Genomic DNA, 25,041 nt, shown 5'->3' on the forward strand with positions numbered 1-25,041 from the left:
AGATGGTGGCAAGAGATGTTCTTGTTTGATCTCTTCATTCCATTTTCTTCTTCTGGTGGTAAGAGACAGAATTTTATTTTATTGCAGTTCCCAGGAGCTGAGAATAACTCTTAAATTGGTGTTGACCCAGCAGAATGGTACAAGAACAAACATACAAGTAGTATGACAGGTTTCAGAGTAACAGCCGTGTTAGTCTGTATTCGCAAAAAGAAAAGGAGTACTTGTGGCACCTTAGCGACTAACCAATTTATCTGAGCATAAGCTTTTGTGAACTACAGCTCACTTCATCGGATGCATACTGTGGAAAATACAGAAGATGTTTTTACACACACAAACCATGAAAAAATGGGTGTTTATCACTACAAAAGGTTTTCTCTCCCCCCACCCCACTCTCCTGCTGGTAATAGCTTATCTAAAGTGATCACTCTCCTTACAATGTGTATGATAATCAAGGTGGGCCATTTCCAGCACAAATCCAGGGTTTAACAAGAATGTCTGAGGAACAGGCTGGGGGGCGCGTAGGAAAAAAGAAGAGGAAATAGGTTGCCTTGCATAATGACTTAGCCACTCCCAGTCTCTATTCAAGCCTAAGTTAATTGTATCCAATTTGCAAATGAATTCCAATTCAGCAGTCTCTCGCTGGAGTCTGGTTTTGAAGTTTTTCTGTTGTAATATCGCAACTTTCATGTCTGTAATCGTGTGACCAGAGAGATTGAAGTGTTCTCCGACTGGTTTATGAATGTAAAGTGAGCTGTAGCTCACGAAAGCTCATGCTCAAATAAATTGGTTAGTCTCTAAGGTGCCACAAGTACTCCTTTTCTTTTTGCGAATACAGACTAACACGGCTGTTCCTCTGAAACCTGTCTTTATGAATGTTGTAATTCTTGACATCTGATTTGTGTCCATTTATTCTTTTCCGTAGAGACTGCCCAGTTTGACCAATGTACATGGCAGGGGGGCATTGCTGGCACATGATGGCATATATCACATTGGTAGATGTGCAGGTGAACGAGCCTCTGATAGTGTGGCTGAAGTGATTAGGCCCTATGATGGTGTCCCCTGAATAGATATGTGGGCACAGTTGGCAATGGGCTTTGTTGCAAGGATAGGTTCCTGGGTTAGTGGTTCTGTTGTGTGGTATGTGGTTGCTGGTGAGTATTCACTTCAGGTTGGGGGGCTGTCTGTAGGCAAGGACTGGCCTGTCTCCCAAGATTTGTGAGAGTGTTGGGTCATCCTTCAGGATAGGTTGTAGATCCTTGATAATGCATTGGAGGGGTTTTAGTTGGGTGCTGAAGGTGACGGCTAGTGGTGTTCTGTTATTTTCTTTGTTAGGCCTGTCCTGTAGTAGGTGACTTCTGGGAACTCTTCTGGTTCTATCAGTCTGTTTCTTCACTTCCGCAGGTGGGTATTGTAGTTGTAAGAATGCTTGATAGAGATCTTGTAGGTGTTTGTCTCTGTCTGAGGGGTTGGAGCAAATGCGGTTGTATCGCAGAGCTTGGCTGTAGACAATGGATCGTGTGGTGTGGTCAGGGTGAAAGCTGGAGGCATGTAGGTAGGAATAGCGGTCAGTAGGTTTCCGGTATAGGGTGGTGTTTATGTGACCATCGTTTATTAGCACTGTAGTGTCCAGGAAGTGGATCTCTTGTGTGGACTGGACCAGGCTGAGGTTGATGGGATGGAAATTGTTGAAATCTTGGTGGAATTCCTCAAGGGCTTCTTTTCCATGGGTCCAGATGATGAAGATCTCATGGAAGTCCATAACATCTCCATACCAGAGATTATAGGAGATAGCTATGCCATTCATTTAAAAAACCCTACCTCCACTAAGCCCTCCTCACCCTTCCCTGTTCAGGGATTCCTCTCATGAGAGTGTGTTAAGAGCTAAGATTTAGTCCCTATTACACATGGGAGATATAGGGAAAGCTCAATGCATTCACCAGTAATTTCTACATGTTGATACTGGTGTCTTATCTTCCTGCTCCACCCTAGACTGGTTTGCAGCTTTCGATTTAAAGGATGCTTATTTCCATATTTTTATCAGACTAAGTTACGGCAAGGAGTTCTGTTTTATGGTTCCATCACATCCAGCATCACTTCCAGTACAACGTACTATCTTTTGGTCTGTCTGTCTTTTGTGACAGCTCATCTAAGAAGGCTGGGCATTTTTGTCTACCCTTCTCTAGATGACTGGGTCCTCAAGATTCTCAGAACGCAATTTTCGTGGACATTTGTCACACATGTTTATAAAGAGTCCTAAACTCTCAAAGAACATGGAAAAAGTCCTTGCTACATCATGTACACAGAAGCCCCTTCATAGGAGCAGTTCTTGATGCTTAAGCAGGGCTTCCCTACCTTGTGAGAAGCTTCACAGGCTTCAATCTCTTATAGACACACTTCAGCAACATTGTTCCCAAAGAGTAATATTTTCTCTAATGCTCATGGGCTTAGTGACCTCAGCCACTTAAGCCATTTCATTGACTCAGAATGAGAACGGCTAGTGAGGGGATACACAAAGTACAGTATGTTAAAGAAATTAATCATTCCAGAAAATATTCTACTATATTTCACATGATGGACTCTACGTGCAAATGTTCTGAAAGGGCTGTTGTTCACTCCTCCAGCTCTATCAATGACAATTACATCAGTTGCATACAAAAGGGGATGGGGAGCACATCTAAGCACTCTTATGATTCAAGGTCATAGGAGCTCAAGAGAAGAGAATACATATAAATATTCTGGAACTGAGAGTGATTTGTATAGCTCTCAAGTCCTTTCTTCCTCAGATTCAGGCAAGGGTAGTATAGGGTCATGGACAATACAACAGCAATGTATTATATCAACAAACAGAGGCCTTCACTCTTCCCAACTGCTCAAAGTCTAGTTATGGGATTGGTGTACTGAGTACAGCCTTTATCCCACTGCTCTTCACCTGTTGGGGAAGGACAACAGCCTAGTGGATCAACTGAGCAGAGATATGATGGAGTTATTCAAGAAGCCACTAAAGAGAGCAGTGATAAATGACATATTCAACCTGGGAGGGTTTTCGGACATACATCTGTTTGCCACCAGACGCAATACAAAGTGCCTTCCGTTCTGCTCAAGAGTGGGCACAGACAGTTTGTTCATATCAGATGCCTTTCTTGTGAATTGGGGAAAGGCCTCTTTTACACTTTCCCCTACTTTGTCATGTAACTCACTGCAACTCACGAAAGCTTATGCTCAAATAAATTGGTTAGTCTCTAAGGTGCCACAAGTACTCCTTTTCTTTTTGAGAATTGAGTTGGAGGCTGGGGGGCAGAATTAATTGGTGGAAGGGGATGTGCAAATGTGGGGGATGAGAGCTCATGCAGTATGGTCCAAAATCACCTGATGCTAATTCTCTCTCACACACACAGGTGTTGGCCAGGGGGTGTTCAAAAATCCAAAACACCAATATTTTTAAAATCGTGAATTTGGGGACTCTGATGTTATTTTTGATGTCTTGGGGTTGGTAATCTGTGATGCTCAGGAAGTCTGAGGAGATGGATAGGAGTGGCCTGTGACCACTCTAAGGGGGACTGCTAGGAGACAGTCTACCCTCTGAATTGCACTGGTAGTGTGTCCCATGATCATGAATATGCAGAATCCATCTAAAAAAATTCTGGTTACAAGTAACCTTCATTTTCAGAGTTTGAAGCTAGGGAAGGAGTTATAGTGGGAGCCCTAAGGCCCTAGACCCAGAGACACCTCGGCTCCCTCAGTCCCTCTGCTGTGCTCCCTGACTCCCTTTGGATCAAGAGTTAGGAGCAGGTTGGAAGGAAGCAGGTGGCTGGGGGAGTTGCAGCCTATGTTGGTTTTGGGAGAGGTGGAAGGAGGGGGAGGCACCTGGAAGGGAATGAGACTTCAATCTGGCACAGGGCTCCAAAGGAGCACCTGCTTGCAGCGGGCACCCGCCAGGTGTTTATGGGATCCAGGTTGCCCAAGGTAGCAGGCGCTCACTGGCTCTTAATGCTAACAGACGATCAAAAGGAAGCAAGAATTAACAAGCTCCTAGCCATGACACAGGGCTCAGTGAGAGCGAAAGTAGCTCGTCTCACCAGCCTCGTCCCTGCAGGGAGGAGAAGAAGGATGATCATTTTCAAGGAGTAACAGGCACTCTGGGCTCTGCTGCGTGGAGGCTTTAGGTCTCTCTCTAACTCCACTTTTCTCCCCATGGGGAGTACTGATCAGAGCCTTTCCTGGCTGTATACTGGGGCGAGGGGGGCGACGCCATCCCTGGAGCATGTTTCACCGCCCCAGCGCCTGTTTTCAGGTTTGAACTGTAATAACCTCCAGCGATCACACTCTGCCGAGGTGAATGACCTGAAATAAGCCGCAATTCACAAGCGCTTCTTGCATCACAAGCGGCTTCATTTCCTAAACAGAGCCGTCCCCTCCGTGCAGTCACCACATCACCCTATCGCCTAGCAACGCCCCACAGGCCCAGGCACCGCAGGCGGCACCGTTCCCGCCCCCGCAGGGGAGGTCTCGGCCGGCGACTTCGCCTCCGAAACAGCCGCCGTCTACTTTGCAAATGGCAGAGGCCCGTGGCGGGAGAGCTCCCCCGCCGGCGGCTGCTGCCCGGGCCCGCCTCCCCCGCAGCCGCGGGGTGCCCAGCCCGGCCGGCCCCGCGGGGGCCCCGCGAGTAGAAAGCACCAGCCCCGCCCCGTGTGTGCGCGCGACAAGGGGCAGACGCTGGGGGCGCCTTTCCCCGCGCTCGCTCCGAGCTCCTTCGGCCCCAGACAGTGCCGGCTGCAGCCCCTGCGGTCGGCGGGGTGCGGGGGTCTCGGAGCAGCCTGGCCGGGGGGCCGCCTGGCCTGGCCCCGCTCCCAACGCGGCGCGTAGCGCGGGGAGGGAGCAGCCGGGACGGGTTCGTGAAAACCCTCCCGTGCCAATTCGGGTCCGCGGCGGCCTCCTCGCCGGGCCGTGGCCGAGCCCTTCACCCGCGGGGGCGGGGCGGGGCGGGGCGGGGGCCGGGGCCGCAGAACAGCCCCCGGGAGCTCGGCGCCTCGGCTTCAGCCCTGTCCCGGCGGCCTGAGGGGAGGTTCCGCTGGGCGGCGCGGGGCCGCCCCCTTTGGAGAGGCTCCTGCGGGCAGGGCTGGCATCGCCCCAGAGCCGGCTCTCGGCGCCCAGCCCCGGCTCTCATTGGACTGCGCCGCGGAGCGAAGCTGTCAGCCCATGTGGCGTGGCCGCCGGAGGTGGCGGCTGCTTAAATAGCGCTGGGAGCCGCTGGGAGGCAGCGACACGAGCACGGAGCAGGCCGGTGCGACAGCCCCGCGTCCCGGCGCCGCCCGCAGCCCGCCGCCCGCGTGCCGCAGCCCACCCCCCCCGCGCCGCAGCCCACCCCCCCCGCACGGCCGCTGAGCGGGGCTCCGGCGGCCCCCCTCGAGACACGGGCCGGCTCCGCGGCAGTGCGCGCTCTGAGGCCGGGCTCCAGCCGCTCTGCCCCGCGCGGGCCCTTCGGTCACCGGCGCCGGGAGCCAGGTAACCGCAGCGGGGTGTCGGGGTCTGGGACGGGGCCGCGTTGGGCCAGCGACCGCGCTGCCTCGGGGGAGAGGACGGGCGAAAGCGCGAGGAGCCCGCGGCTGGAGCGGAAGCGGCCGCCGGGCTCTCTCCGAGCATCGGGGCTCGGGCTGCCCAGACCAGCGAGGGGGCCAGCGCGCCTGAGCCGCCCCCTCCTCGCCCCTGCGGACAAGGGGATCCCGCCGCCGCCTCTCGGCGGGTTTGTGGCGGGGCCCGTCCCCTCGTTGGGCTCGGCTCCATCTTGCACCACTGATCACGGGGGAGTCTGTGTTCGAGGCATCAAATGCAGTTATCAGTATATTTAGTGTGTGGCTGTGTTCCTCCGTAAACGTTCCCCAGGCCCTTTCGGTAAATAGGATTGTACAAATAGGCGGCTAAACTATTCTTGTCTGAACATAAATTGGAATTTGCCAGCTGTAGATGCCGGTGAAAGGTTTGACTGTAACACGGATCTGATCTCAATCTATAGAGAGAGGCGGTGAAGCGCTGGAGTAGTCCTCTTTGGAGAGTCAGTGGTCATCTTAGAGATAATGTTCTGAATAAACACTGCACTGCCTCCTGCAGTATCCGTCCCTTTCCCCTCCCAAATTAGTTGACTATTCATAGCTAGCTGAGAAGCTTTTACTTACTGAAATGTTCGTACAGTAATACAGTTTAATTTTGTTTAAAGATTTCAAAAAACGTGAAGTAAAATTAAGTGATTAAGTGCATTTGATTATCTATATTCGAAGTGAAGCTTGCTTCAGAGCTTTGATTTTGGAGCTATTCATCAAACGTGAGGTAGCAGCGGGGAAGAGGGGAGATGGAGGCTGAGCCCTTGCTGCATTGTGAATGTTCTGCATCCAGCCATTTTGATATCGGGCAGTGAAGACAGTTACACACGGTAAAGCCTGTTTCACAAGCAGATGCAGAGAGGGAAAACATTTTTTTTTCTTTTTCTCCTTAGCTTTCTCACCCTCGAATAATTAACACCTGTACATGTATTAATACATGCAAAGGGGACTAAGAACAATATATAAATAACATTGATTAAAACAAAAAGAAAAGGAGGACTTGTGGCACCTTAGAGACTAACACATTTATTTGAGCATAAGCTGAATGCATCCGATGAAGTGAGCTGTAGCTCACGAAAGCTTATGCTCAAATAAATGTGTTAGTCTCTAAGGTGCCACAAGTACTCCTTTTTCTTTTTGCGAATAGAGACTAACACGGCTGCTACTCTGAAACCAACCTTTGATTAAAACATACTCCCTGGCATATCCTTTGTGGCACTTCAGAGATTTTATTCATTTGGACATTGGAACTGAAATATTTAATTTCTTTTCCGATAGCCAGTATCTACAGAGAAATTTACTTAAAGTTTAGATCAATTTTTTTCCTTTCCATGTAGACTTTTGTGTGGTCTGAAAGTATAGTCTGTCATCTGCCCCACCTAATGGAGTCTTACACCCATCCCCTTTACCCCTTCCCCCCCCCATCCTGTAGTTATGTAATTTAGTAGTACTAATTTAGTAGTTATGTAATTCTAGCTATTTAAAACTAGCTGCATGCATGGATAATACTAAAAACAGGAAGAAGATAGGCTTTTTATTGGTGGTTTTAAAGTACCAGAGGTAGGAGTTACGGAAGCCTTAAAGCCAAGAAATTTAGGGACTCCTAGATATCACAAGGTAACATCTGATGTTTGAGATATTATATTATAGGAGGCAGAAGGTCCCTAAAACTCAGCCCGTTTTGTTAATTCAGCCATAACCATTAGCAGATGTATTGGTTCGTCTCTCTTTATTCTAAGAATAATAATGTTGTAAGCAAACCCCTGAGCTGGGTTTACAGAGATCCAGTCAGGTCTTCAGCCTCTCCTTGGAGTTCTAAACTTCTTGGGATGTACTGAAAACTAGCAACGCTTCTTCAAGGGCTTCAGGAAATGAGACTATCTTACATGAAAGTCAGTGTCCCCAGTAAAGGATTCTGAAAACTCCCACCAAGGGTCGATTTAGCTGAAGGATGTGAGATGATGGCCTCACCTGGGAGGTAAGTGTGCAGGTACACGTTTAAAATGATGTTTATACAGTGCAATGTTTTTGGGAATTAAATCTGGACGAATTTAGGGAAGCTAGCAGCACTTCCTGATAATCTAGGCATTTACAACACTATAATCATAATGCAGACTCAAAAGCCAGTAGTGAGTATATATATCCATTCATGATAAAGACACTCAAAATAACAGGTTTCAGAGTACAGGTTTCAGAGTAGCAGCCGTGTTAGCCTGTATCCGCAAAAAGAAAAGGAGTACTTGTGGCACCTTAGAGACTAACACATTTATTTGAGCATAAGCTTTCGTGAGCTACAGCTCACTTCATCGGATGCATTCATCGGAAGCTCACGAAAGCTTATGCTCAAATAAATGTGTTAGTCTCTAAGGTGCCACAAGTACTCCTTTTTCTTTTTACACTCAGAATAGTTTTTGTTTTGTTTTGTTTTTTCTTTTAAGATATGGAAGCACCGTGTAGTTTTTTTTCCATGTTTTATCAAGCAATTGAAGGCATTCTTCCTAAGAAAAGGAACAAATCCAGTCTCTCAACAGAGACCATAAAAATTCTGTGCAATATTAGATTTAGCAATAACAAATCCAGTTTAACAGTGGCTGAGAAACTGAACACTAGCTAAAATAGCCCAAATACAAGTACACCTTGATTTTTAGTTTTGCTGTCTTTTACAAAGATCTTTGAGAGGTAGGCTTTTTTTTTTTAAAAAAAAAAACTTTTCTACAATTGAAGTTCTAGGGAAATAAATTTTAGAAATGGGATCATATATTTATTTAAAATCAAATATTGGAAAATCTGGGTTTGCATGTAGTAAAACTTGGAAGTAAAAGCAAATCTTTTGCTAATATCCCTAATGAAGTAAACTTTGGCAAAGTCACAGAGAAAATGCCACTTGTATATAGGAACCAATTCTCTACAGATTCCTATAGGAACTCCCATTGCTGCCAGTGCACCTGCCACTGATGGAATGGGAAATAGAGGAATTCATCTAGTTTTTATGTCTTTGGAGTTACACAAACTTGGCTATGAAAAGGATTATTTGTAAGGCCCTGCTCCTGCAACTGGTTCATGCAGGAGCATCCTCACTGAAGATAATGGAACTCCAATTTGGTGCAGGGGTCTGTGAGTCAATGGCAGGATCAGGGTCCTAATTTTGATGGGCTTGATCCATATAATCAGACCATAGATTACAGCTACTTTGACAGATCCCATTTTGAATGTGTATAAAAGATAGTGCATCAGGCAGAACAAGGGATTTCTGCAGTGGATTCTGTGTGCTTCCCCAGGAGACTAGCTCTGCAAGGAGTATCCCATCAAGTTTGGAAGGCCATTGAAATGCCATCTGGAGGCTTTGTAGGGGCTTCCCTCTCCCTTCACTGTACCCAAGAGGGATAATAGAACCATTAAATGAGGGTTTCCCACTGTAGCTGTATGCGGAGTGGGGAGAGCTCAGGCATCCAAGTAAGGGCTTTCTTTCACTTCCTTAAATAGCATAATAAGCTCAGTGGTCATACAAATGCATAATGCATTCTTGTAGAGAGAAACAGATTAAATGGGACTAGTGAAAAATAGACACACAGGTGCTAAACATGGAGCAAAGTAATGATTAACATTTAGTGATGAATTGGGAAGAGGTGCTAAGTGAGAGAGGTTCTTATAAGGGTCTGTTCTAGATCCAGAAGAGCTTGGTATCTTCATTTGTAACTGAGCATGTTAGTAACACTTGGCCAGTACGAAACTAGCAGGGATCAAATACATGGAGAACAAGATTAAAATATAGTATGAACTTGATATATTTGAGAAAAGGACTGAAATCAATAAAACAACTGTATAGAGGTTAATATGGGAAGCAAATAACCAAAGTACAAATATGAAATGATAAAATAGTGTGTACTAGTCAGTAATACCAAGAAAAAATGGTTGGTTATTATGGATGACAAGCTGAATGAGTCAGCAATACAACACTGATGCAAAAAAAATTGTGTAAATCAAGTGAGATGGTAATTCTCATCAGTGGTGAGGCTTCTATTGGACAACTGTTCAGATGAGAGTAGTGCTTTTCTAAAAATAACAGGCTGTTTGAGAAGAGTTTAGAGTAACAATGTCAGGGTCAGAGTAAAGTATGCCAAAATGTCAAAGATTGACAAAGTATGTTACGCTCACATCTTCTAGACACCTCTTCATTGGAACAAAAGGACTGAACAAAAAGTCATAGATTTAAGATGGAAGGCAGGGAAATCAGACCCTCAATTAGACCCATCAAGATGGCATTAACAAACCTGAGAAACTGCCTAATCGTATTTGTCACCCTTGTTCTTCCCTCATCTTCCCATATTTAATTTGTTGTCTTCACTTATTATGTTTAATCTAAAGGTAAGTACAGCACTGAGGTGGGGGGAATGCACGCGGTATTCCCCCCCTATTTTACTATCCTATGTGTCCCTTAATGTAGCTGTAGAACTAATGCATTCTCATTCCTGGCCTCTGCCCCACTCTAAACTTTTTAAATGTGGATGCACCACTTTATCCAAATTAGACTGCAAATGCTTTGGGGCAACTTGTTGTGTAAATTGCCATACATAACTATGGTGCTGTATTAATAATGTTGGGAAACTTTTCAGAACAGTAGAGTGATGGAACAAGGTGCCAAGGAAGGTTCAGAATGAGTCGTAACTGGATATAGAGGGGCATCCAAGCTAGCCTTGACTATTGGGGATGCTTTAGAGTTAATGAGATCCTTTCCAAAGCAAAATATTCTGACTCTGCATCTTGAGGAGGCTCACTTAGTTGTCTCTTCTGGGTTTGTTTGTCTTTCTGGTATGGGCCTCTTCCTTTCACCTTGTCTATCTGTGCTATAGCGTATTCAGAGAGGGATTTCCCAACCTTAAGCAGATGCTGCTCACTCTGTTGCTGAGTTTCCCCAGCATTGGCTTCTCTTTCACTCATTTGGGTTTTCTGTGATTTCCAGTCCACCAGCACTGCTGATTTCTTGTCTTCTCTCAGATCTCTCCTCCTTGTCCTGTCTTCCATTGAGATGGTTGTTTTTTCTCCATGGTTCACTCTGCTCCACATTTAATTCTTTCCCCCCATTCTTCCATTGCATTGTCCACCCTGCCATCCCTTAGCCTTTGCTTATCACTAACATCCACTTCCTCTGCTCCTACTCTTGCACTGCAAATAGTCTCTGGTGGAAACCCTGTGACCAGCCGACTTCCTCCACAACCAGTCTGTTCTTTCCTCCTTCAGTTCTGCCATCTTCTGAGCTAAAGAGCTCTACTTCTCCAATGTAATTGAATCCTATGCCTTTGATCCCAGCTGCTCTTTTGCCTCCTAACACTCCTCAAACCCTTCCTACCTCTTGCCTCCACTTCTCACTCTGCATGGAATCTCACTGGCTGCCTCCAAGCAAAGATTGACAAAATACAGTGGTGCTTCCCCCCCCCTTCCTACAAATCTCTTCCCCCTCCCCCTTCACAAGTGCAGAAGTTTTTCCTCTGCTCTCCTCATCTAACTCCTCCACTTGCCCTAGTGAGCCCATATTTTGACCTCCATCATGCCCACTGTCCTCTGGCTTTCTCCCCTCACAATACAAACATGCTCTACTCTCTCTCCCATCTTAAAAAAAAACCTAACCCTTGACCCTATTTTCCTCTTTAACTAACACTCCTTCTCCCTTTCATCTCTAACTTCATTGAACCTTCTCTCTGCAGTGCTGCTCCTCCAGTTCCATCCTAAACTCTCTACAATCCAGCTTCCGCCCCTTGCACACCACTGAAACTGCTCTTGCCAAAATCTCTAATGATCTCTTTCTAGACAAAGCTCAGAACCACTACTCCATCCTCATCCTCCTTGATCTGTCAGCCACTTTTGATACAATCCATCACACTCTTCTTATTGAAATCTTGTCCTCTCTTGGCTTCTACAACTCTGTTCTCTCCTGGTTCGCCTAGTACCCCTCTCTAATCACTCCTTTGGAGGATTCTCCTAATCCCTCCTCTTCGCTCCACAACTTTCTGTGGGGGTTACACAGGGCTCTGTCCTTTGTCTCCTTTTTGCTCCCTCTACACCTTGGTCTGGGTAACCTCATCCACAGATTCAACTAGCAACTCTGTTCAGACAGTTTGCAAATCTAGCTCTCTACTCCATACTTGTCTCCTTCTGACTAAATTAAAATTTTGACCTGTCTCTCTGATATCTCCTCATGCATGTCTAGCTGACAGGTCAGTCTCAACGTGGCCAAAACAGGGGTCTAGAGGCCTCCCCCTCCTTTTTCAATCACTGGACAACACCACCGTCTGGCCTGTCCCTTCTAGCCCATAATCTGGGTGTCCTCTTTGACTCAGAGCTCTCTCTAGGTTCTCACATCCAGACTGTTTCCAAAGCTTGAAGCTTTCTGTGTAACATCTAAGATATGGCCTTTCCTACTGCAACATCCTTCTCTCTGACCTTGACAAATGCAATTTTGCCCCGCGCATATCCATTCATAATGCTGCTACAAAGATTTGACCATGTCTCTTTGCATCCCCATGCTCTCCTCTGTTGCATCAAACATAAGCTGCTTGTCTTCATGTTCAAGGCCCTTCATGGCCTAGCCCTGCCTATCATTTCATTCACTATTGAGATGTCATCTCCTGTCTCCAATGGGTCAGGGATGCCAGCCAGCTTTTGTGACTGGTTAAATTTTCAAACAAACCCCTTTGTGCTTTCTCTCTCAGTGCCATCATGCCTAGGAGGAGCTCTCTGTCAGTGTTTCCAAAGTTACTTTATCCTCCTGAAAAGTCTTTTTCCTTGATGCCAATGAAAAAATGGATGATGTTGATTGGGCTGCTAATGGCTGAGACCACTAGATCTATCACACTGAGTGTCCTTTTTTTGGTACTTCCCTGTCTATCTGTAGTTTCTTGTGTTTATACTTAAGTTCATAGAATCATAGAATATCAGGGTTGGAAGGGACCCCTGAAGGTCATCTAGTCCAACCCCCTGCTCGAAGCAGGACCAATTCCCAGTTAAATCATCCCAGCCAGGGCTTTGTCAAGCCTGACCTTAAAAACCTCTAAGGAAGGAGATTCTACCACCTCCCTAGGTAACGCATTCCAGTGTTTCACCACCCTCTTAGTGAAAAAGTTTTTCCGAATATCCAATCTAAACCTCCCCCAAGTTGTAAACTCTCTGGGGAAGGGTCGGTCTCTTTGTTCTGTGTTTGTACGGTGCCTACCACAGTGGGGTCCTCGTCCTTGACTAGAGCTTTTAAGCACTGTGGTAATACAAATAATAAAACTGACTTGCTAGGTTTTGTGAATGGAAATAATGAAAAATCTCTTGTTGAACTTAATTCATTAGCATATTGTCACTGGCTTTTCTCATAAAGGGCATGATACAATGCCTATTGAAGTGGGAATCCCAACTCCCTCATTACATGATCAATTAATTTGTAGTAGTGTTTTCCAGGGAAGCAGTGGAATTTCCGTTGACCGAGGCATTTTACAGTAGGCTGGAAAGTTGAAAATGTCCGGTTAGGAGCAATTCTGGTTTTTCTCCCAGAGGGGTTGGACTTGATAAGCTAATAAGCCAGTTCCATTTCTGTGGGTAAGATCTGTGCTTTGGTTACACAAATATAAGTCTGGAGTAACTTTACTGACCTCTGTGGAGTTACTGCTGACTTATGCTCATGTAAATGAGATCTGAATATGTCCATGTGATGATGTTTGTGTGTTTGGCCAGGCATCATCAAAAACCCTGCAACCAAGAGGGCTGAGCTTTTTGTAGGAGATTAATGCTCTCTGCATCTGCTGATCAATTCCAGGATCTGCTCTAAAATAGTGTACCTATCTACAAGATTGCTTCCAGTTATTTGGAAAGTGCGGTTCTGTCTGGGCAACAGAATAAAGTGCCTGGAGAGAAGAGAAACCCATTTGAATGGCTTTGCTCAGAAGCATCAATTTCACAAAACCAGTTTGCTTAGAGGTGTCTATTTTGTAAGAGTTTCTGAAATAGTTGGCAAAGGTGTCCAAAAAATTCTGAATCAAAGGCCTTTCTGAGCTGTGTTCATATATATACCATCTTTCTGTCAATGAGGAGAAAGCGTCATCAGCAAAACCAGAATTCTCTGCTTTTTTCATAGAGAACTTCTTGGATTTCAGTCTTATTTAAAATAAGAAAACAACTCCAGGTGCAATAATAATAGGCAAGTGCAAGTGAACAAAAATGACTTTTGCCATACTGGGCATATATTGGCACTATAACCATGGAAAGGGTGATCAAGAACCAACACTTCTGGATGGGATCTTCCTAAGTGTTCTAGGAGCACACATCCCCTTGAGATTCAAGGTTTGGTTTTCAGTGGCCTTTGTGCTTCTAAGTCATTAGGTGTGGTGGTGTTTTTTTGAAAATCCCACCCATTGACCCTACAGGGTATTTGTCTATAGCTATTAGTTAAATTGTTTTAAGTAGAGTTCACAGCCTTCAAGTACCTAATCTCCTGAATCCGTCTATTCCCTGAACTTCAAGGCTGACCATCCTTTCTGTCTATTAGAAGCTGTCCGGGGTGGGGGGGGAAGCTCCTCCTTCTCTAATTTCATGTTACTACTTCAGATCAGCCTGCTAACTCCCTGTTTCTGGAGATGGGTTTTGAGCCCATTACCTAGTTATTAATAGTGCATTGACAGTTTTTAACATATAATTGCACCTAAAACCTATGTTGACTGTGTCAAATACGCAGTCGGATTCCTCAGTATGATCTGTGTAGAAATACTTCATTGGTGCTCCATTCAAGCACAGCAGTCAGCTTGCACGGATCACATCCCATTTCAGGATCAGGGCCGTGGATTGTAAGCTGCTTGCGGTAGGAACCGTGTCTTCGTCAGTTTGCACACCTTGAAGCATGCTGGTAGCATTCAATAAATGACTCTTCAAAAGGGAGGGGGTATTTTCCTATCCCCTGATTGTGGCCTAGGAAGTAGAGATCATCAGAGCCTCTTAGTGTCTGTTGGGCAGGGAGGGAGGTAATTTTTATGTATGTATTTTTTTCTTCTTTTTGCAAATTCTGCTCTTATTTGCTTGAGAGGAGCAGTGTGCCCCCCCCCCTTTTTGTTTTGTTTTTTTTGTACCTATGGACTCCATAGACCATTCCAATGTAGGGGAGGATCTAACTTCTTACAGTGTATATTTGGGTACTGCCTCCTCCCTTCCTCAGCATGTTGGGCAACACAATGTGTTCTTTGCATAAATGTTCACTCAGCTAGTTGATTTGTGGATCTGACTTTTGTAAATTCCTTTTCCAGAGAGAAGTTAGGAGATGGAGGACGTGGTGATTGCAGGCATGGCAGGAAAGCTGCCAGAATCAGAGAACATGCAAGAGTTCTGGGAGAATTTATTCAATGGAGTGGACATGGTCACAGAAGATGATCGGAGGTGGAAGCCAGGTGAGCCCTGAGATTGTCTGCACTTGGGGTCTGAGCTCTCCAGATGAGCTCAAGTGTTCAAGGAAAAGAGCCCTCATAAGCAGGAAAACCCTGCCAGAGTTTGAGCTCATTTCTGATGTCCCTGAATTTCATGGCTTTTATCTCCTGCTTTTATAAGATTCCAACCTATATCCACTCTATTGTGGCCTGTGTCAGAGTGATAACCAAATAAACTTCATGGTGCTGCCTTACAGAAGAAAGTATTTTAGCGATGCAGTTTCAACACTCATGCACCAGCAATGGTGTCTAGCTGCTATTAGCATCAGGCAGCAATGAGACTGACACCGCTGTTTGCTGGGTATTGGATGGGATCTCTGTGGGATTTGGGAGTAGCAAGATCACCTCGGTCTTTTGACTTATATCCTTATTATAATGTTCTTGGCTGTCTGGTTGTCCATTGAAAACCCTTTTTCTAACTGAATGGATATGTACATGCCAGACACAACTGAAAGCTTTTGATCTGCAGATGTGGAAAGTGGCTTCTGTGTTTCTATCTGGTGATGAACTGGCACTACTCACGAGTCACAAACTGTGTTGCAAAGCTGCTTGTTTATTTGGCAAAACTTGCCAGAGCATGAGTTTGCTTAGCAAAGCCAGAAATAGCAGCCAGTGGGGTTTAGTATGGAGAAGTTTCATCAGGAACTTTACTCTTCTTACAATTATTCTTAAAAGGGTACTGAGGAGGTGGGAAAAGTAGATACCTTGTCAATCTGGTGCTGAAATGTAGAAATAGGGCATGACGTTCAGAATACCTACAACTGGCATGTGGTTCCAGATTACACTTTGTCATACGATGGTCTCCTACCGAGTAAACACATTTTACATTGAAGTTGTCTTTAGTTAAATGTTTTTTCTCTTCAGGACTTTATGGGCTGCCCAGGAGAAATGGGAAACTCAAGGACATCAGCAAATTTGATGCCTCTTTTTTTGGGGTTCACCCCAAACAAGCTCACACAATGGACCCTCAGCTCCGCTTACTATTGGAAGCGTCTTATGAAGCCATTTTGGATGGAGGTAAGCAGCTGAACAACTGAATAGGTAAAACTGGATTTTAGTGTGTCTGAGATTTTGAAGAGAGTCTTGCACATGTCTAAGTAGAACTTTCATATAGAGTCTGAGAATTCTAGGGCTTTGACGGTAGAGAGAAGAGACCTGAGAACCGGTACAGGTAATACTTCAAAACTAAGTTCTCTTCCCTGGGGTCAGGTTTAGGAAATATCTCTAAAATGGATAGAAATGTCTGTCTGGGGTCCACGTGGAGCAGCTTAATGCTTCTCTAATGCTTGAACTGCCATGTTCTCTTGATCGCAGTTTGCTGAACCCTCTGCATCCAGAAAAATTTTCCCATTGCCCTACTTCCATTATATTCTGCTAAAATGGAGATGTTAGAGTTTCTAGGGTAGCGAAGATGATTGGGGGTGGGGAAGGGAAGGAGGAATTAATATTAATCCTCATTAAAAGTTCCAAAAGAATGGCAGAATGTACAGTGATGTGTTCGTGGGTATCTGCTTAGTCCAGAGAAAATATGTGGAATTGGATTCAACTTCCATAATTCTCTTACTCAGGAAATTAGTTCTCAAAAATTGTTGCCTTCCCTTGTTCCATCCCTGCCAGTATCTGGAACCTTTAGAAATTTTAATGATATCTATTCTTTTAAAAAAGCTTTTTCTCTAAAATTGAATGGATTTAGTGTTTTGAAAATGATTCCCAGTGTGACACAGCCAGGAACAGTCCTCGAGACACCAGAAACTTTCCACCTGTATCTGCGGATACAGACTAACACGGCTGCTACTCTGAAACCTTTCCACCTACAGCTCTTATTATTTATTTGTATTAACACTATGCCTAAGAGCTCCAATTATGGTCCAGGACCCTATTGTGCTAGGTGCTGTACAAACACAACAAAAAGATGGTCCCTGTCCAGAGAGCTGACAAGACAACAGATGGATACAGACAGACTACAGGGGAACAATGAGACATTACTGGTCGTCGTTATAGGCATTGGTCTCTGCACACCAGCAGCCCAAATGTTGTCCGTTGTAGGTTTGACAAACAAGAGAATTATAAGGAGGACAATGAGTTAGTTTTGTGGGTATTTACAGGCAGCTCCTCCCAAACATGAGTGGCAGCACGAGAGAAAGCATGAAGGTGCCTGTTTGAAAATGTAACAAGTGGGTGATTGAGGCTGGCACCATAGGCCCAGCAGAAGAGGAGTTGGCCTTTCACTGTCAAGGCCCTTCCTGGCCTCAGTATTGAAGGAGAAAAGTAGGAGAGGAGGTGAAAGAAGGCATCTGGTTGCTCCGTCAGTGCACCTCATTCTGCAGGACTCCTGGTTCTATGTTATCAAAAGGTTTTATTTCTGTTTGTTGAGTCAAGACTTGAGGATTCTGCCATGTATGTTCTGTGGCTCTCTAGAACACTTGCAGATGTCTTGTAAAATATTAACATCTTTTTAAGGCCTTAAAGATGTTTTTGTTTTTATTTTCCTTGCTAGTGATTAGGTGTCTTTCTCCCTTTTTAAAACAACTGTACTTCAGATCCCCACACGCTCTGGCCCTTTCCTTCCTTACCCTTCAACCACATACATGTTTCAGCTCTTGTTCTCTGGGACTTACTTTTAGCCTCTTTAAGCCCTGGTCTACACTAGGACTTTAGGTCGAATTTAGCAGCATTAAATCGATGTAAACCTGCACCCGTCCACACGATGAAGCCCTTTATTTCGACTTAAAGGGCTCTTAAAATCGATTTCCTTACTCCACCCCTGACAAGTGGATTAGTGCTTAAATCGGCCTTGCTGGCTCGAATTTGGGGTACTGTGGACACAATTGGACGGTATTGGCCTCCGGGAGATATCCCAGAGTGCTCCATTGTGACCGCTCTGGACAGCACTCTCAACTCAGATGCACGATTGTTTGCCGTTGCTCTGACGCAGGGAGGGGCGACTGAGGACACGGCTTACAGGGTTGGCTTCAGGGAGCTAAAATCAACAAAGGGGGTGGCTTTACATCAAGGAGTATTTCAGGCAGGACTTCACGGAGGATTCCAATAAGACATGGTGCACCTAAGTTACTGTTCTTATTGGAACAAGGAGGTTAGTCTGGCCTCTGATTGATACATGGCTAGATTTACCTCGCTGCACCTTCTCTGTGAGTGACTGCAGTGTGACCTAGAGGAATGAGTCCCCTAGACAGGGGAGGGGGGGAAGCAAATGAGTACAAAACAAGTCTGGTCTATTTCTTGTTTTGATCCACTCCATCTATCTTTTACATCTTTGGCTAGCAGCAGACGGTGCAGAAGGACTGCATGGCATCCACATCTCATGGCTGCTTGGCAGAAGGTGGTACAGTACGACTGCTAGCCATCCTCATCTCTTGCCTGCCCGGCAGAAGATGGTACAGTACAACTGCTAGCAATCCGTATTGCCTGCCTGCTCACCATAAGACGGTTCAATAGGACTGACTGCAGGACTAAAGAGAATGACCTGGTCAAGTCACTCCAAATTTAGTCCCTGCGCCCATGTCTGCCCAGGTGCTCCCAGCCGACGTGGCCAGGAGCACCTCGGACACGACGAGGACGGCTACCAGTCATATTGCACCATCTGCTGCCAGAAGGCAATGGGTTGCTGCTACTGTGTAGCAATGCCTTATTGCATCTGCCAGCACCCAGGAGACATACGGTGACGGTTACCTGAGCGGGCTCCATGCTTGCCGTGGTATGGCGTCTGCACAGGTAATTCAGGAAAAAAGGCGCAAAACGATTGTCTGCCCTTCCTTTCACGGAGAGAGGGAGGAAGGGAAGGGGGGCCTGACGATATGTACCCAGAACCACCCGCGACAATGTTTTAGCCCCATCAGGCATTGGGATCTCAACCCAGAATTCCAATGGGCAGCGGAGACTGCGGGAACTGTGGGATAGCCACCCACAGTGCAACACTCCGGAAGTCGACACTAGCCTCGGTACTGTGGAAGCACTCCGCCGAGTTAATGCACTTAGAGCATTTTCTGTGGGGGGACACACACACTCGAATATATAAAACCGATTTCTAAAAAACCGACTTCTATAAATTCGACCTTATTCCATAGTGTAGACATATCCTAAGGTATGTCTTCACTGCAGAGCTAACCAGGGCTTTTTTCCTAAATTTTAGTTCAAGCCCCCTACTATCCACACACAAACCTTATTACTTGGGTTTATGTATGGTTTGAAACTAGGCTTGCTTAACTGGCTGGGGAGTATAGGTTAGCACCCTTGTTTCACTTAAACTTGGGCTTAACCTGCCCACTTTGCAGTGTGGACTCAGACTGCAATCTGGGTTATAGAACTTGGGTTCTAATAGTCCTCCAATGCCTTTCCATAATTCCTGGGCACTAGATGTTTCTGCCCTTCTACCTACTCCCTTCGCCTGCACAGAACTCTCTTACCAGTTTATATACACCCACCTGGTCAGCATCTAAACCCCACATTCCATGCAGCCTGCTCTATTTCTACACAACACTCAAACAGTATGTGACTGATTATAGAGATGCCATCCCAGCTAGCTGCACTGAGGCTGACATCAAGTTCTGGTGGACCTCTGCTGTGAGATCAGTGAGGTCCATGAGTTGAGGAGGTGTACCTGAAATAATCACCATCTGAGAATATCTCAGAGGCTGGCAGAGGAGGGAATTAAGCAGTTGGCAAATCAGTGCAGGGAGAGAATTACGCTGTTCCATAATCATGGAATAGCTGCAAAACCTCTGGTGCCAAATGCACCTAATCTTGCTAGTTTTGTCCTTCAATTTGAGGTTGTGCTTGGTGTATAATCTGCCTTCTGATGTCCTCTCAGGTATTAATCCAGCTGCCCTACGTGGCACAGACACAGGTGTGTGGATAGGCGTGAGTGGATCAGAAGCTGGTGAAGCATTTAGCCAAGACCCTGAACAGCTGCTGGGTTACAGTATGACCGGCTGCCAGCGTGCTATGTTTGCCAACAGAATTTCCTACTTCTTTGACTTAAAAGGTAAGTGTTTGAGGGCTCTGTAATGCTGATGAGTAACGGCAGTTTGGTGATACTAATAGTATAGTATCCAGTGTGTGGTAGGTACTTACACAGACATGAAGACATAGCTTTCTCATCCAGGAAGGGGCCATGTATGGTACGTGGGGAAACTGGAATCCATGAATATGGTGTGACTGGGCAGCAAGGCTCAGCATGCAGACTTAGTGCTTGAGGTCTGGGTCGGAGTAGTTGGTACTCTTCTGAGAAGAGGATGATGGTGGGAAGACCTTCTGGAAAAGAGGGGTGCTACTTTGGGAGTTTTTTGCTTGTTTACACAGTCACTTGATGGAGGGCAGTTTAGAAACTGTCCCACAGATGTGTGGTTGGGGGAAGACTCACAAAGGGAGCAGTTAGCTCTGTAGCTTAGGCAAAGTAAAGGAGGTGAGGAGGGCATCAGATAGGGGTGAGGGTGAAGGAATAGGCAAGATTTGTACTGTGCACAGCCTTAAAGGCAGGGCAGAGTATGAGGAAGTCTGGGTATGGAGGTGGTGGGCAGATTATAGGAGAACAAGGCTAGGGCCAGGGAGGAGGAGGAGGCTGCAAGTGGGAGAAATAATCAGGCCAGGGACAAAGGATTTTAGCGGTGGGAATGGAGAAATGGATGAGTCCTTCCTGAGACGATGAAATGCCTGTGGCTTCTGTACATAATGCTGTTCATAAACAAAGTGGGAAAGGCACAGTTTGGCCAAACCAGCCTTTCTTGGGGTCAGCAGGCAGGGAGGGTAAAGTTGTCAATGCATTGGGGTACTCTAAACTTTTATCTATCACTTGATCAACTTCTTTAAAGATACTAAGCTCCAGTCGCTGGAGAGCAGAGATGGCAGGTCCTGAACAGCAATTATAGGAAACAAACAGAAGGAAATGATTTGACTTTGGATTTTATTTTATTTCATTTTTTTTCCCCCAAGGACCAAGCATGGCCATCGATACGGCATGTTCCTCTAGCCTCATTGCTTTGGAAAATGCTTACAAGGCAATTCATCATGGAGAGTGCAATGCAGCCCTTGTAGGAGGCGTCAACCTCCTATTGAGACCCAACACTTCTGTTCAGTTCATGAAACTTGGCATGCTTAGTCCTGACGGTGCCTGCAAGTCCTTTGATGCTTCAGGTAAGGGATTAGGTCCAAATCACATTGTGCTCTGTGAGAGGCAGCCAGTGTTCCTTCCTCCAGGGAATCTATATTGAAACAGAAAAGTGGATAAACTCTTCTGTCCTTGCTCATGTCTTTTGCTACAAACAATGGAACTGCCAAGGGCTGCACACCTAATAGGTACATAAAAAATTATAAGGATGGGAAAGGAAAACATGGTCCATTTCCCTACATTGGGGCAGGGGGCAGACAGGAATGTCATGCTGGAAAGTGTTCCAGGGCTTCATAGACCAAGAGGGAGAACCTCTTTAAGTCTGATATTTAGCTGAACTTGTCTGTCATGCCTTTCTAAAGGCATGATCATTCTTTTGAGGCTCTTCAGGAATGACACTGTAGCGCATAGTACTTCACTGTTTTGTCATATGCAGGGCTGTCTGGATTTCTCTTTGCTTTTATTTCATTCTTCCTCTGCCCACAGGGAATGGCTATTGCCGCTCTGAAGCTGTAGTGGTCATTCTCATGACCAAGAAATCCATGGCCAAACGGATTTATGCCACAATAGTCAATGCAGGGAGTAACACTGATGGTTTTAAGGAGCAAGGTAGGTCTCAAATCTCTGGGAGACCATGAGATACTAGTGTTCTTTTCAATGTTTATCCCAAGAACAGCGGGTTTGAGGCTTTTGCTAACTCTTCTGGAGTTTCCCTTTTTTGGGGTTTAGGAGATCCATTTCTCCTGATTAGTGGAAAATTCTGACCCTCTCTTGTCATAAGTGAATCTAGTTAAATGGTTAGCACTTTATTCCATATGAAGGTAACAGGAGGATGTTCAGCTGATCAACTTTGCTCTCCCCAGGGGTATCCCAGTGATGTTACACTGGCTAAGTTGCAAATTATTGGCATTATGATGGGAAAGGAGAGGATACAAAAAATTACTTTTCCTTCTCCCTGAGAGCTTCAGTTCCATGAGCACTGCTCAATCTAGTAGATTGTTGATGAGAAGAAGCCTAGGGTCTTTGATATTGAAGTTTAAATCCTACAACTTCAGTTTCGTTCCAGGACCGGCCTTCCCTTTTCCCCTTCCTCTCACTGAGAGATTGACTTGTTGCAGTTTTAGTGCTGGAAACGTGAGCATAAACCCTAAAAGTATATTTGGATCTCCCTCAGAAACCTAAAAAGAAAAGGAGTACTTGTGGCATCTTAGAGACTAACAAATTTATTTGAGCATAAGCTTTTGTGAGCTACAGCTCACTGCATCAGATGCATTCAGAAACCTAGTAATCCTAATTAATGAACAGGTTGCTGAAACTTTGCTCCCAGATGGGAATGGGTAATTGATAATGATTCTTGTTCCAGGCGTGACATTTCCCTCTGGAGAGATGCAGCAGGATTTGGTCAGTTCTCTATACAAAGAATCTGGGATCCTCCCTGAAGAAGTGGAGTATGTAGAAGCTCATGGTACAGGCACCAAGGTTAGCATAATTTTACCATTGTCTCCTATCTCTGTGTCTCTTCCCCTTTCCCTCCAATTTTAGCATCCTTTCCTTTTCTTTCCTTTCAATTTCCTTCCTCTCTCTCTTCTCTCGCGCACCTCCCTATTCTTTCCAATTTAACTGGAAGGAGCTAGATTTCCCATTTCTAGCTATTCCCTTCACAATCCTTGGTGGTTGTGGGGTTTGGTTTGTTTTTAGCCTAGAGACGTTGGGACAGGGGCTCTTCTGCCAACTTCTGCATGTTGTGCATGCTTAGTATAAAGTATCATTCTGACTTAATTTCCTTTTCTGTTAGGTTGGGGATCCTCAGGAAGTGAATGGCATTGCAAATATTTTCTGTCAATTAGAGCGAGAGCCATTGTTGATTGGATCAACCAAGTCAAACATGGGTCACCCAGAACCTGCCTCTGGGCTTGCTGCACTAGCCAAGGTAAGACATTGTTTCTCAACTATTACATCTATAGATATCGTGCCTTGTGCACTGACCCATTGTGGAATTTAGCTCTGGTGGAGAGAGAGAGACTTAGGAGGTTGTCTCATTAACCAGGCAGCCCATTCTGCTATTGCCTCTTGCCTCATTTGAAGGTTTTCATAAAGGCTCCAAATGCTCTACAACAAGCAGGATCTAAATTCTTAGACAGAGACCTGACTGTCTAGTCTCTCTCTAGTCCTAAAGTCTGCAGACACTTAAATTGCATTGAGAACAGAGGGTTCTTTATTAAATGGCTAATTGTCATTACTGTATTTCTTAGTGAGTTTGATATTCAATTATTTTATGCATCACTATGAAAAGCTGTGGCATAACTTGATGAGGGTGAGTTTGGGGCACTTGGCACCTAGGAAGGATGGCAGGCAGCTTGGGTTGTTGGTGCTCAGGAAGTGGCTGGAAGTTTTTGTATTGGGTAGGGGATGCATCTTTTCCCCCTGCTCCCATGTCACTTGTGGGCAAGGGTTGAGGTGATTTCAAGTGAGGGGTGGTGGGGGAGCAGACACAGGTTTGAACTCCCAGTTGGCTCAGAGCAACCAGCTGGCCCACACATGCCCCATTATCTGCTACTGTAGCCAACACTGGTGGATGAGTGTCTGCTAAACTACTCAGCAGAGTGTTAGCCAACAGTGTTGACAGTTAGCCGTGAAGCCTAGTGATGACAATTTAACATGGCCACATAAATGGAAGCAGCACAGTCTGTCAGAGTTATTGTTTCAGGCTAAGGCAAATATTGTGGTGGTTATGTTCAGGTCACGCTGAGAGGATTTTCTTTGTTGCCATATCTAGGAACTGCGGTCTTGTTTTCTAGATGAAAACTTGCATTCTTAAGCTCTATTCTGAGGCATTGGATGAGTTCTGCAGTAAGTGAAGTGGTCACAGAATCATGGAAAACATGGGAGCCTGTCCCTGCTACGTTGTACTGAAGGCCTGTAAATAGCTTGGTTATCCTGGTTATACTATGGTCTCTGTTTTACCAGAGTGGATTTTTGAACTCCCTGGCACAGTTCCCTGGTCTCCAAGATACTTCTTGGTGAGATGGAGCAGAACATAGACTTGGTGTTGGTCTGAGAGACCTGACTTCTTCGTGAGGGTCTCTCAGCCAAGTACACTATCTGTTGCTGGCCCTGTGTCCATTCCATTGCATGAGGCCATTCAGCCTCTGACAGTGACTCCATAGAAGTCCTTTGGATTTCTCCTGTGGGACTGAGCTGGGCTCCTCCAAACTCCCCAGCTGATGTCGATCCGAGGTGACAGCTCCAACCTAAGAGCCCTTAGTGCTGGGCTCACTGTCTCTGTAATGGAGCTCAAGGTGTACTCCGAGGATTCTCTGATATGAGAACTCCCTCCTACACTGACCAGACCTTCAGTAGTTAAGCCAGAAGGTAGGTCTGTACCCTGTTGGTAGGGATTTCTGCCACCACTACCCCTTTGCAGCTTGTGCTTAGTGGGGATATTGTGGTTTCTTTTCAGATTATATAAACGTTTTGGTTTTGTGGTAAACCTAGAAGCTGCAGTCAGGATCAGGGTCTCATTGTGCTAGACACAGAGACAGTCCCTACCCCCAAGATCTTACAAGCTAATTAAAGATGCAACAAGTGGCTGTAGTGAACAATTGGAAGGAACATCCCATGGCAGGGACCCATTCCCATCTCTTTATGTGGTTGAGCTGTACTGCCCACCCACTTTTTACAGTATAATTACATCTGACAAATAAAATAGGACATAGAAGTTTGTAAATAATAGTAGCCCATTTAATTCCACTCCATGCTGTCCCCAGCCTCCTTCCCAATGGCTTTTAAACAATCCAGTAAAAACCCTTTGTAAGGGATTATTCCTAACAACCTCCCCTCCTCCAGCCCCATGAGTTGCCTCCTTCTAGGGAGC

At 45.6% G+C, this 25,041-nt stretch overlaps 2 protein-coding genes across 3 annotated transcripts in view; both read left to right on the forward strand.

The window, feature by feature from the left end:
- Positions 1-14,985, forward strand: part of CCDC57 (coiled-coil domain containing 57) — a 150,787-nt gene extending 135,802 nt beyond the window's left edge. Inside the window, exon 18 of one of the 2 annotated variants that reach the window (XM_075119133.1) lies at positions 14,867-14,985. In XM_075119133.1, coding sequence (XP_074975234.1) covers positions 14,867-14,877 — 11 coding nt within the window. In that variant the 3' untranslated portion in view covers positions 14,878-14,985. The remainder of the gene's footprint in view (positions 1-14,866) is intronic. The other variant, XM_075119130.1, reaches the window with a different exon arrangement.
- FASN (fatty acid synthase) overlaps positions 14,870-25,041 on the forward strand; it is an 85,088-nt gene continuing 74,916 nt past the window's right edge. Inside the window, exons 1-7 of the mRNA XM_048817782.2 lie at positions 14,870-15,007; positions 15,908-16,060; positions 19,872-20,045; positions 20,993-21,193; positions 21,654-21,776; positions 22,531-22,646; positions 22,963-23,097. Of these exons, the coding sequence (XP_048673739.2) occupies positions 14,881-15,007; positions 15,908-16,060; positions 19,872-20,045; positions 20,993-21,193; positions 21,654-21,776; positions 22,531-22,646; positions 22,963-23,097 (1,029 nt within the window). The 5' untranslated portion in view covers positions 14,870-14,880. The remainder of the gene's footprint in view (positions 15,008-15,907; positions 16,061-19,871; positions 20,046-20,992; positions 21,194-21,653; positions 21,777-22,530; positions 22,647-22,962; positions 23,098-25,041) is intronic.

Source organism: Caretta caretta, chromosome 14 (genome assembly GCF_965140235.1).
Source record: "Caretta caretta isolate rCarCar2 chromosome 14, rCarCar1.hap1, whole genome shotgun sequence".
Taxonomy (NCBI): domain Eukaryota; kingdom Metazoa; phylum Chordata; order Testudines; family Cheloniidae; genus Caretta; species Caretta caretta.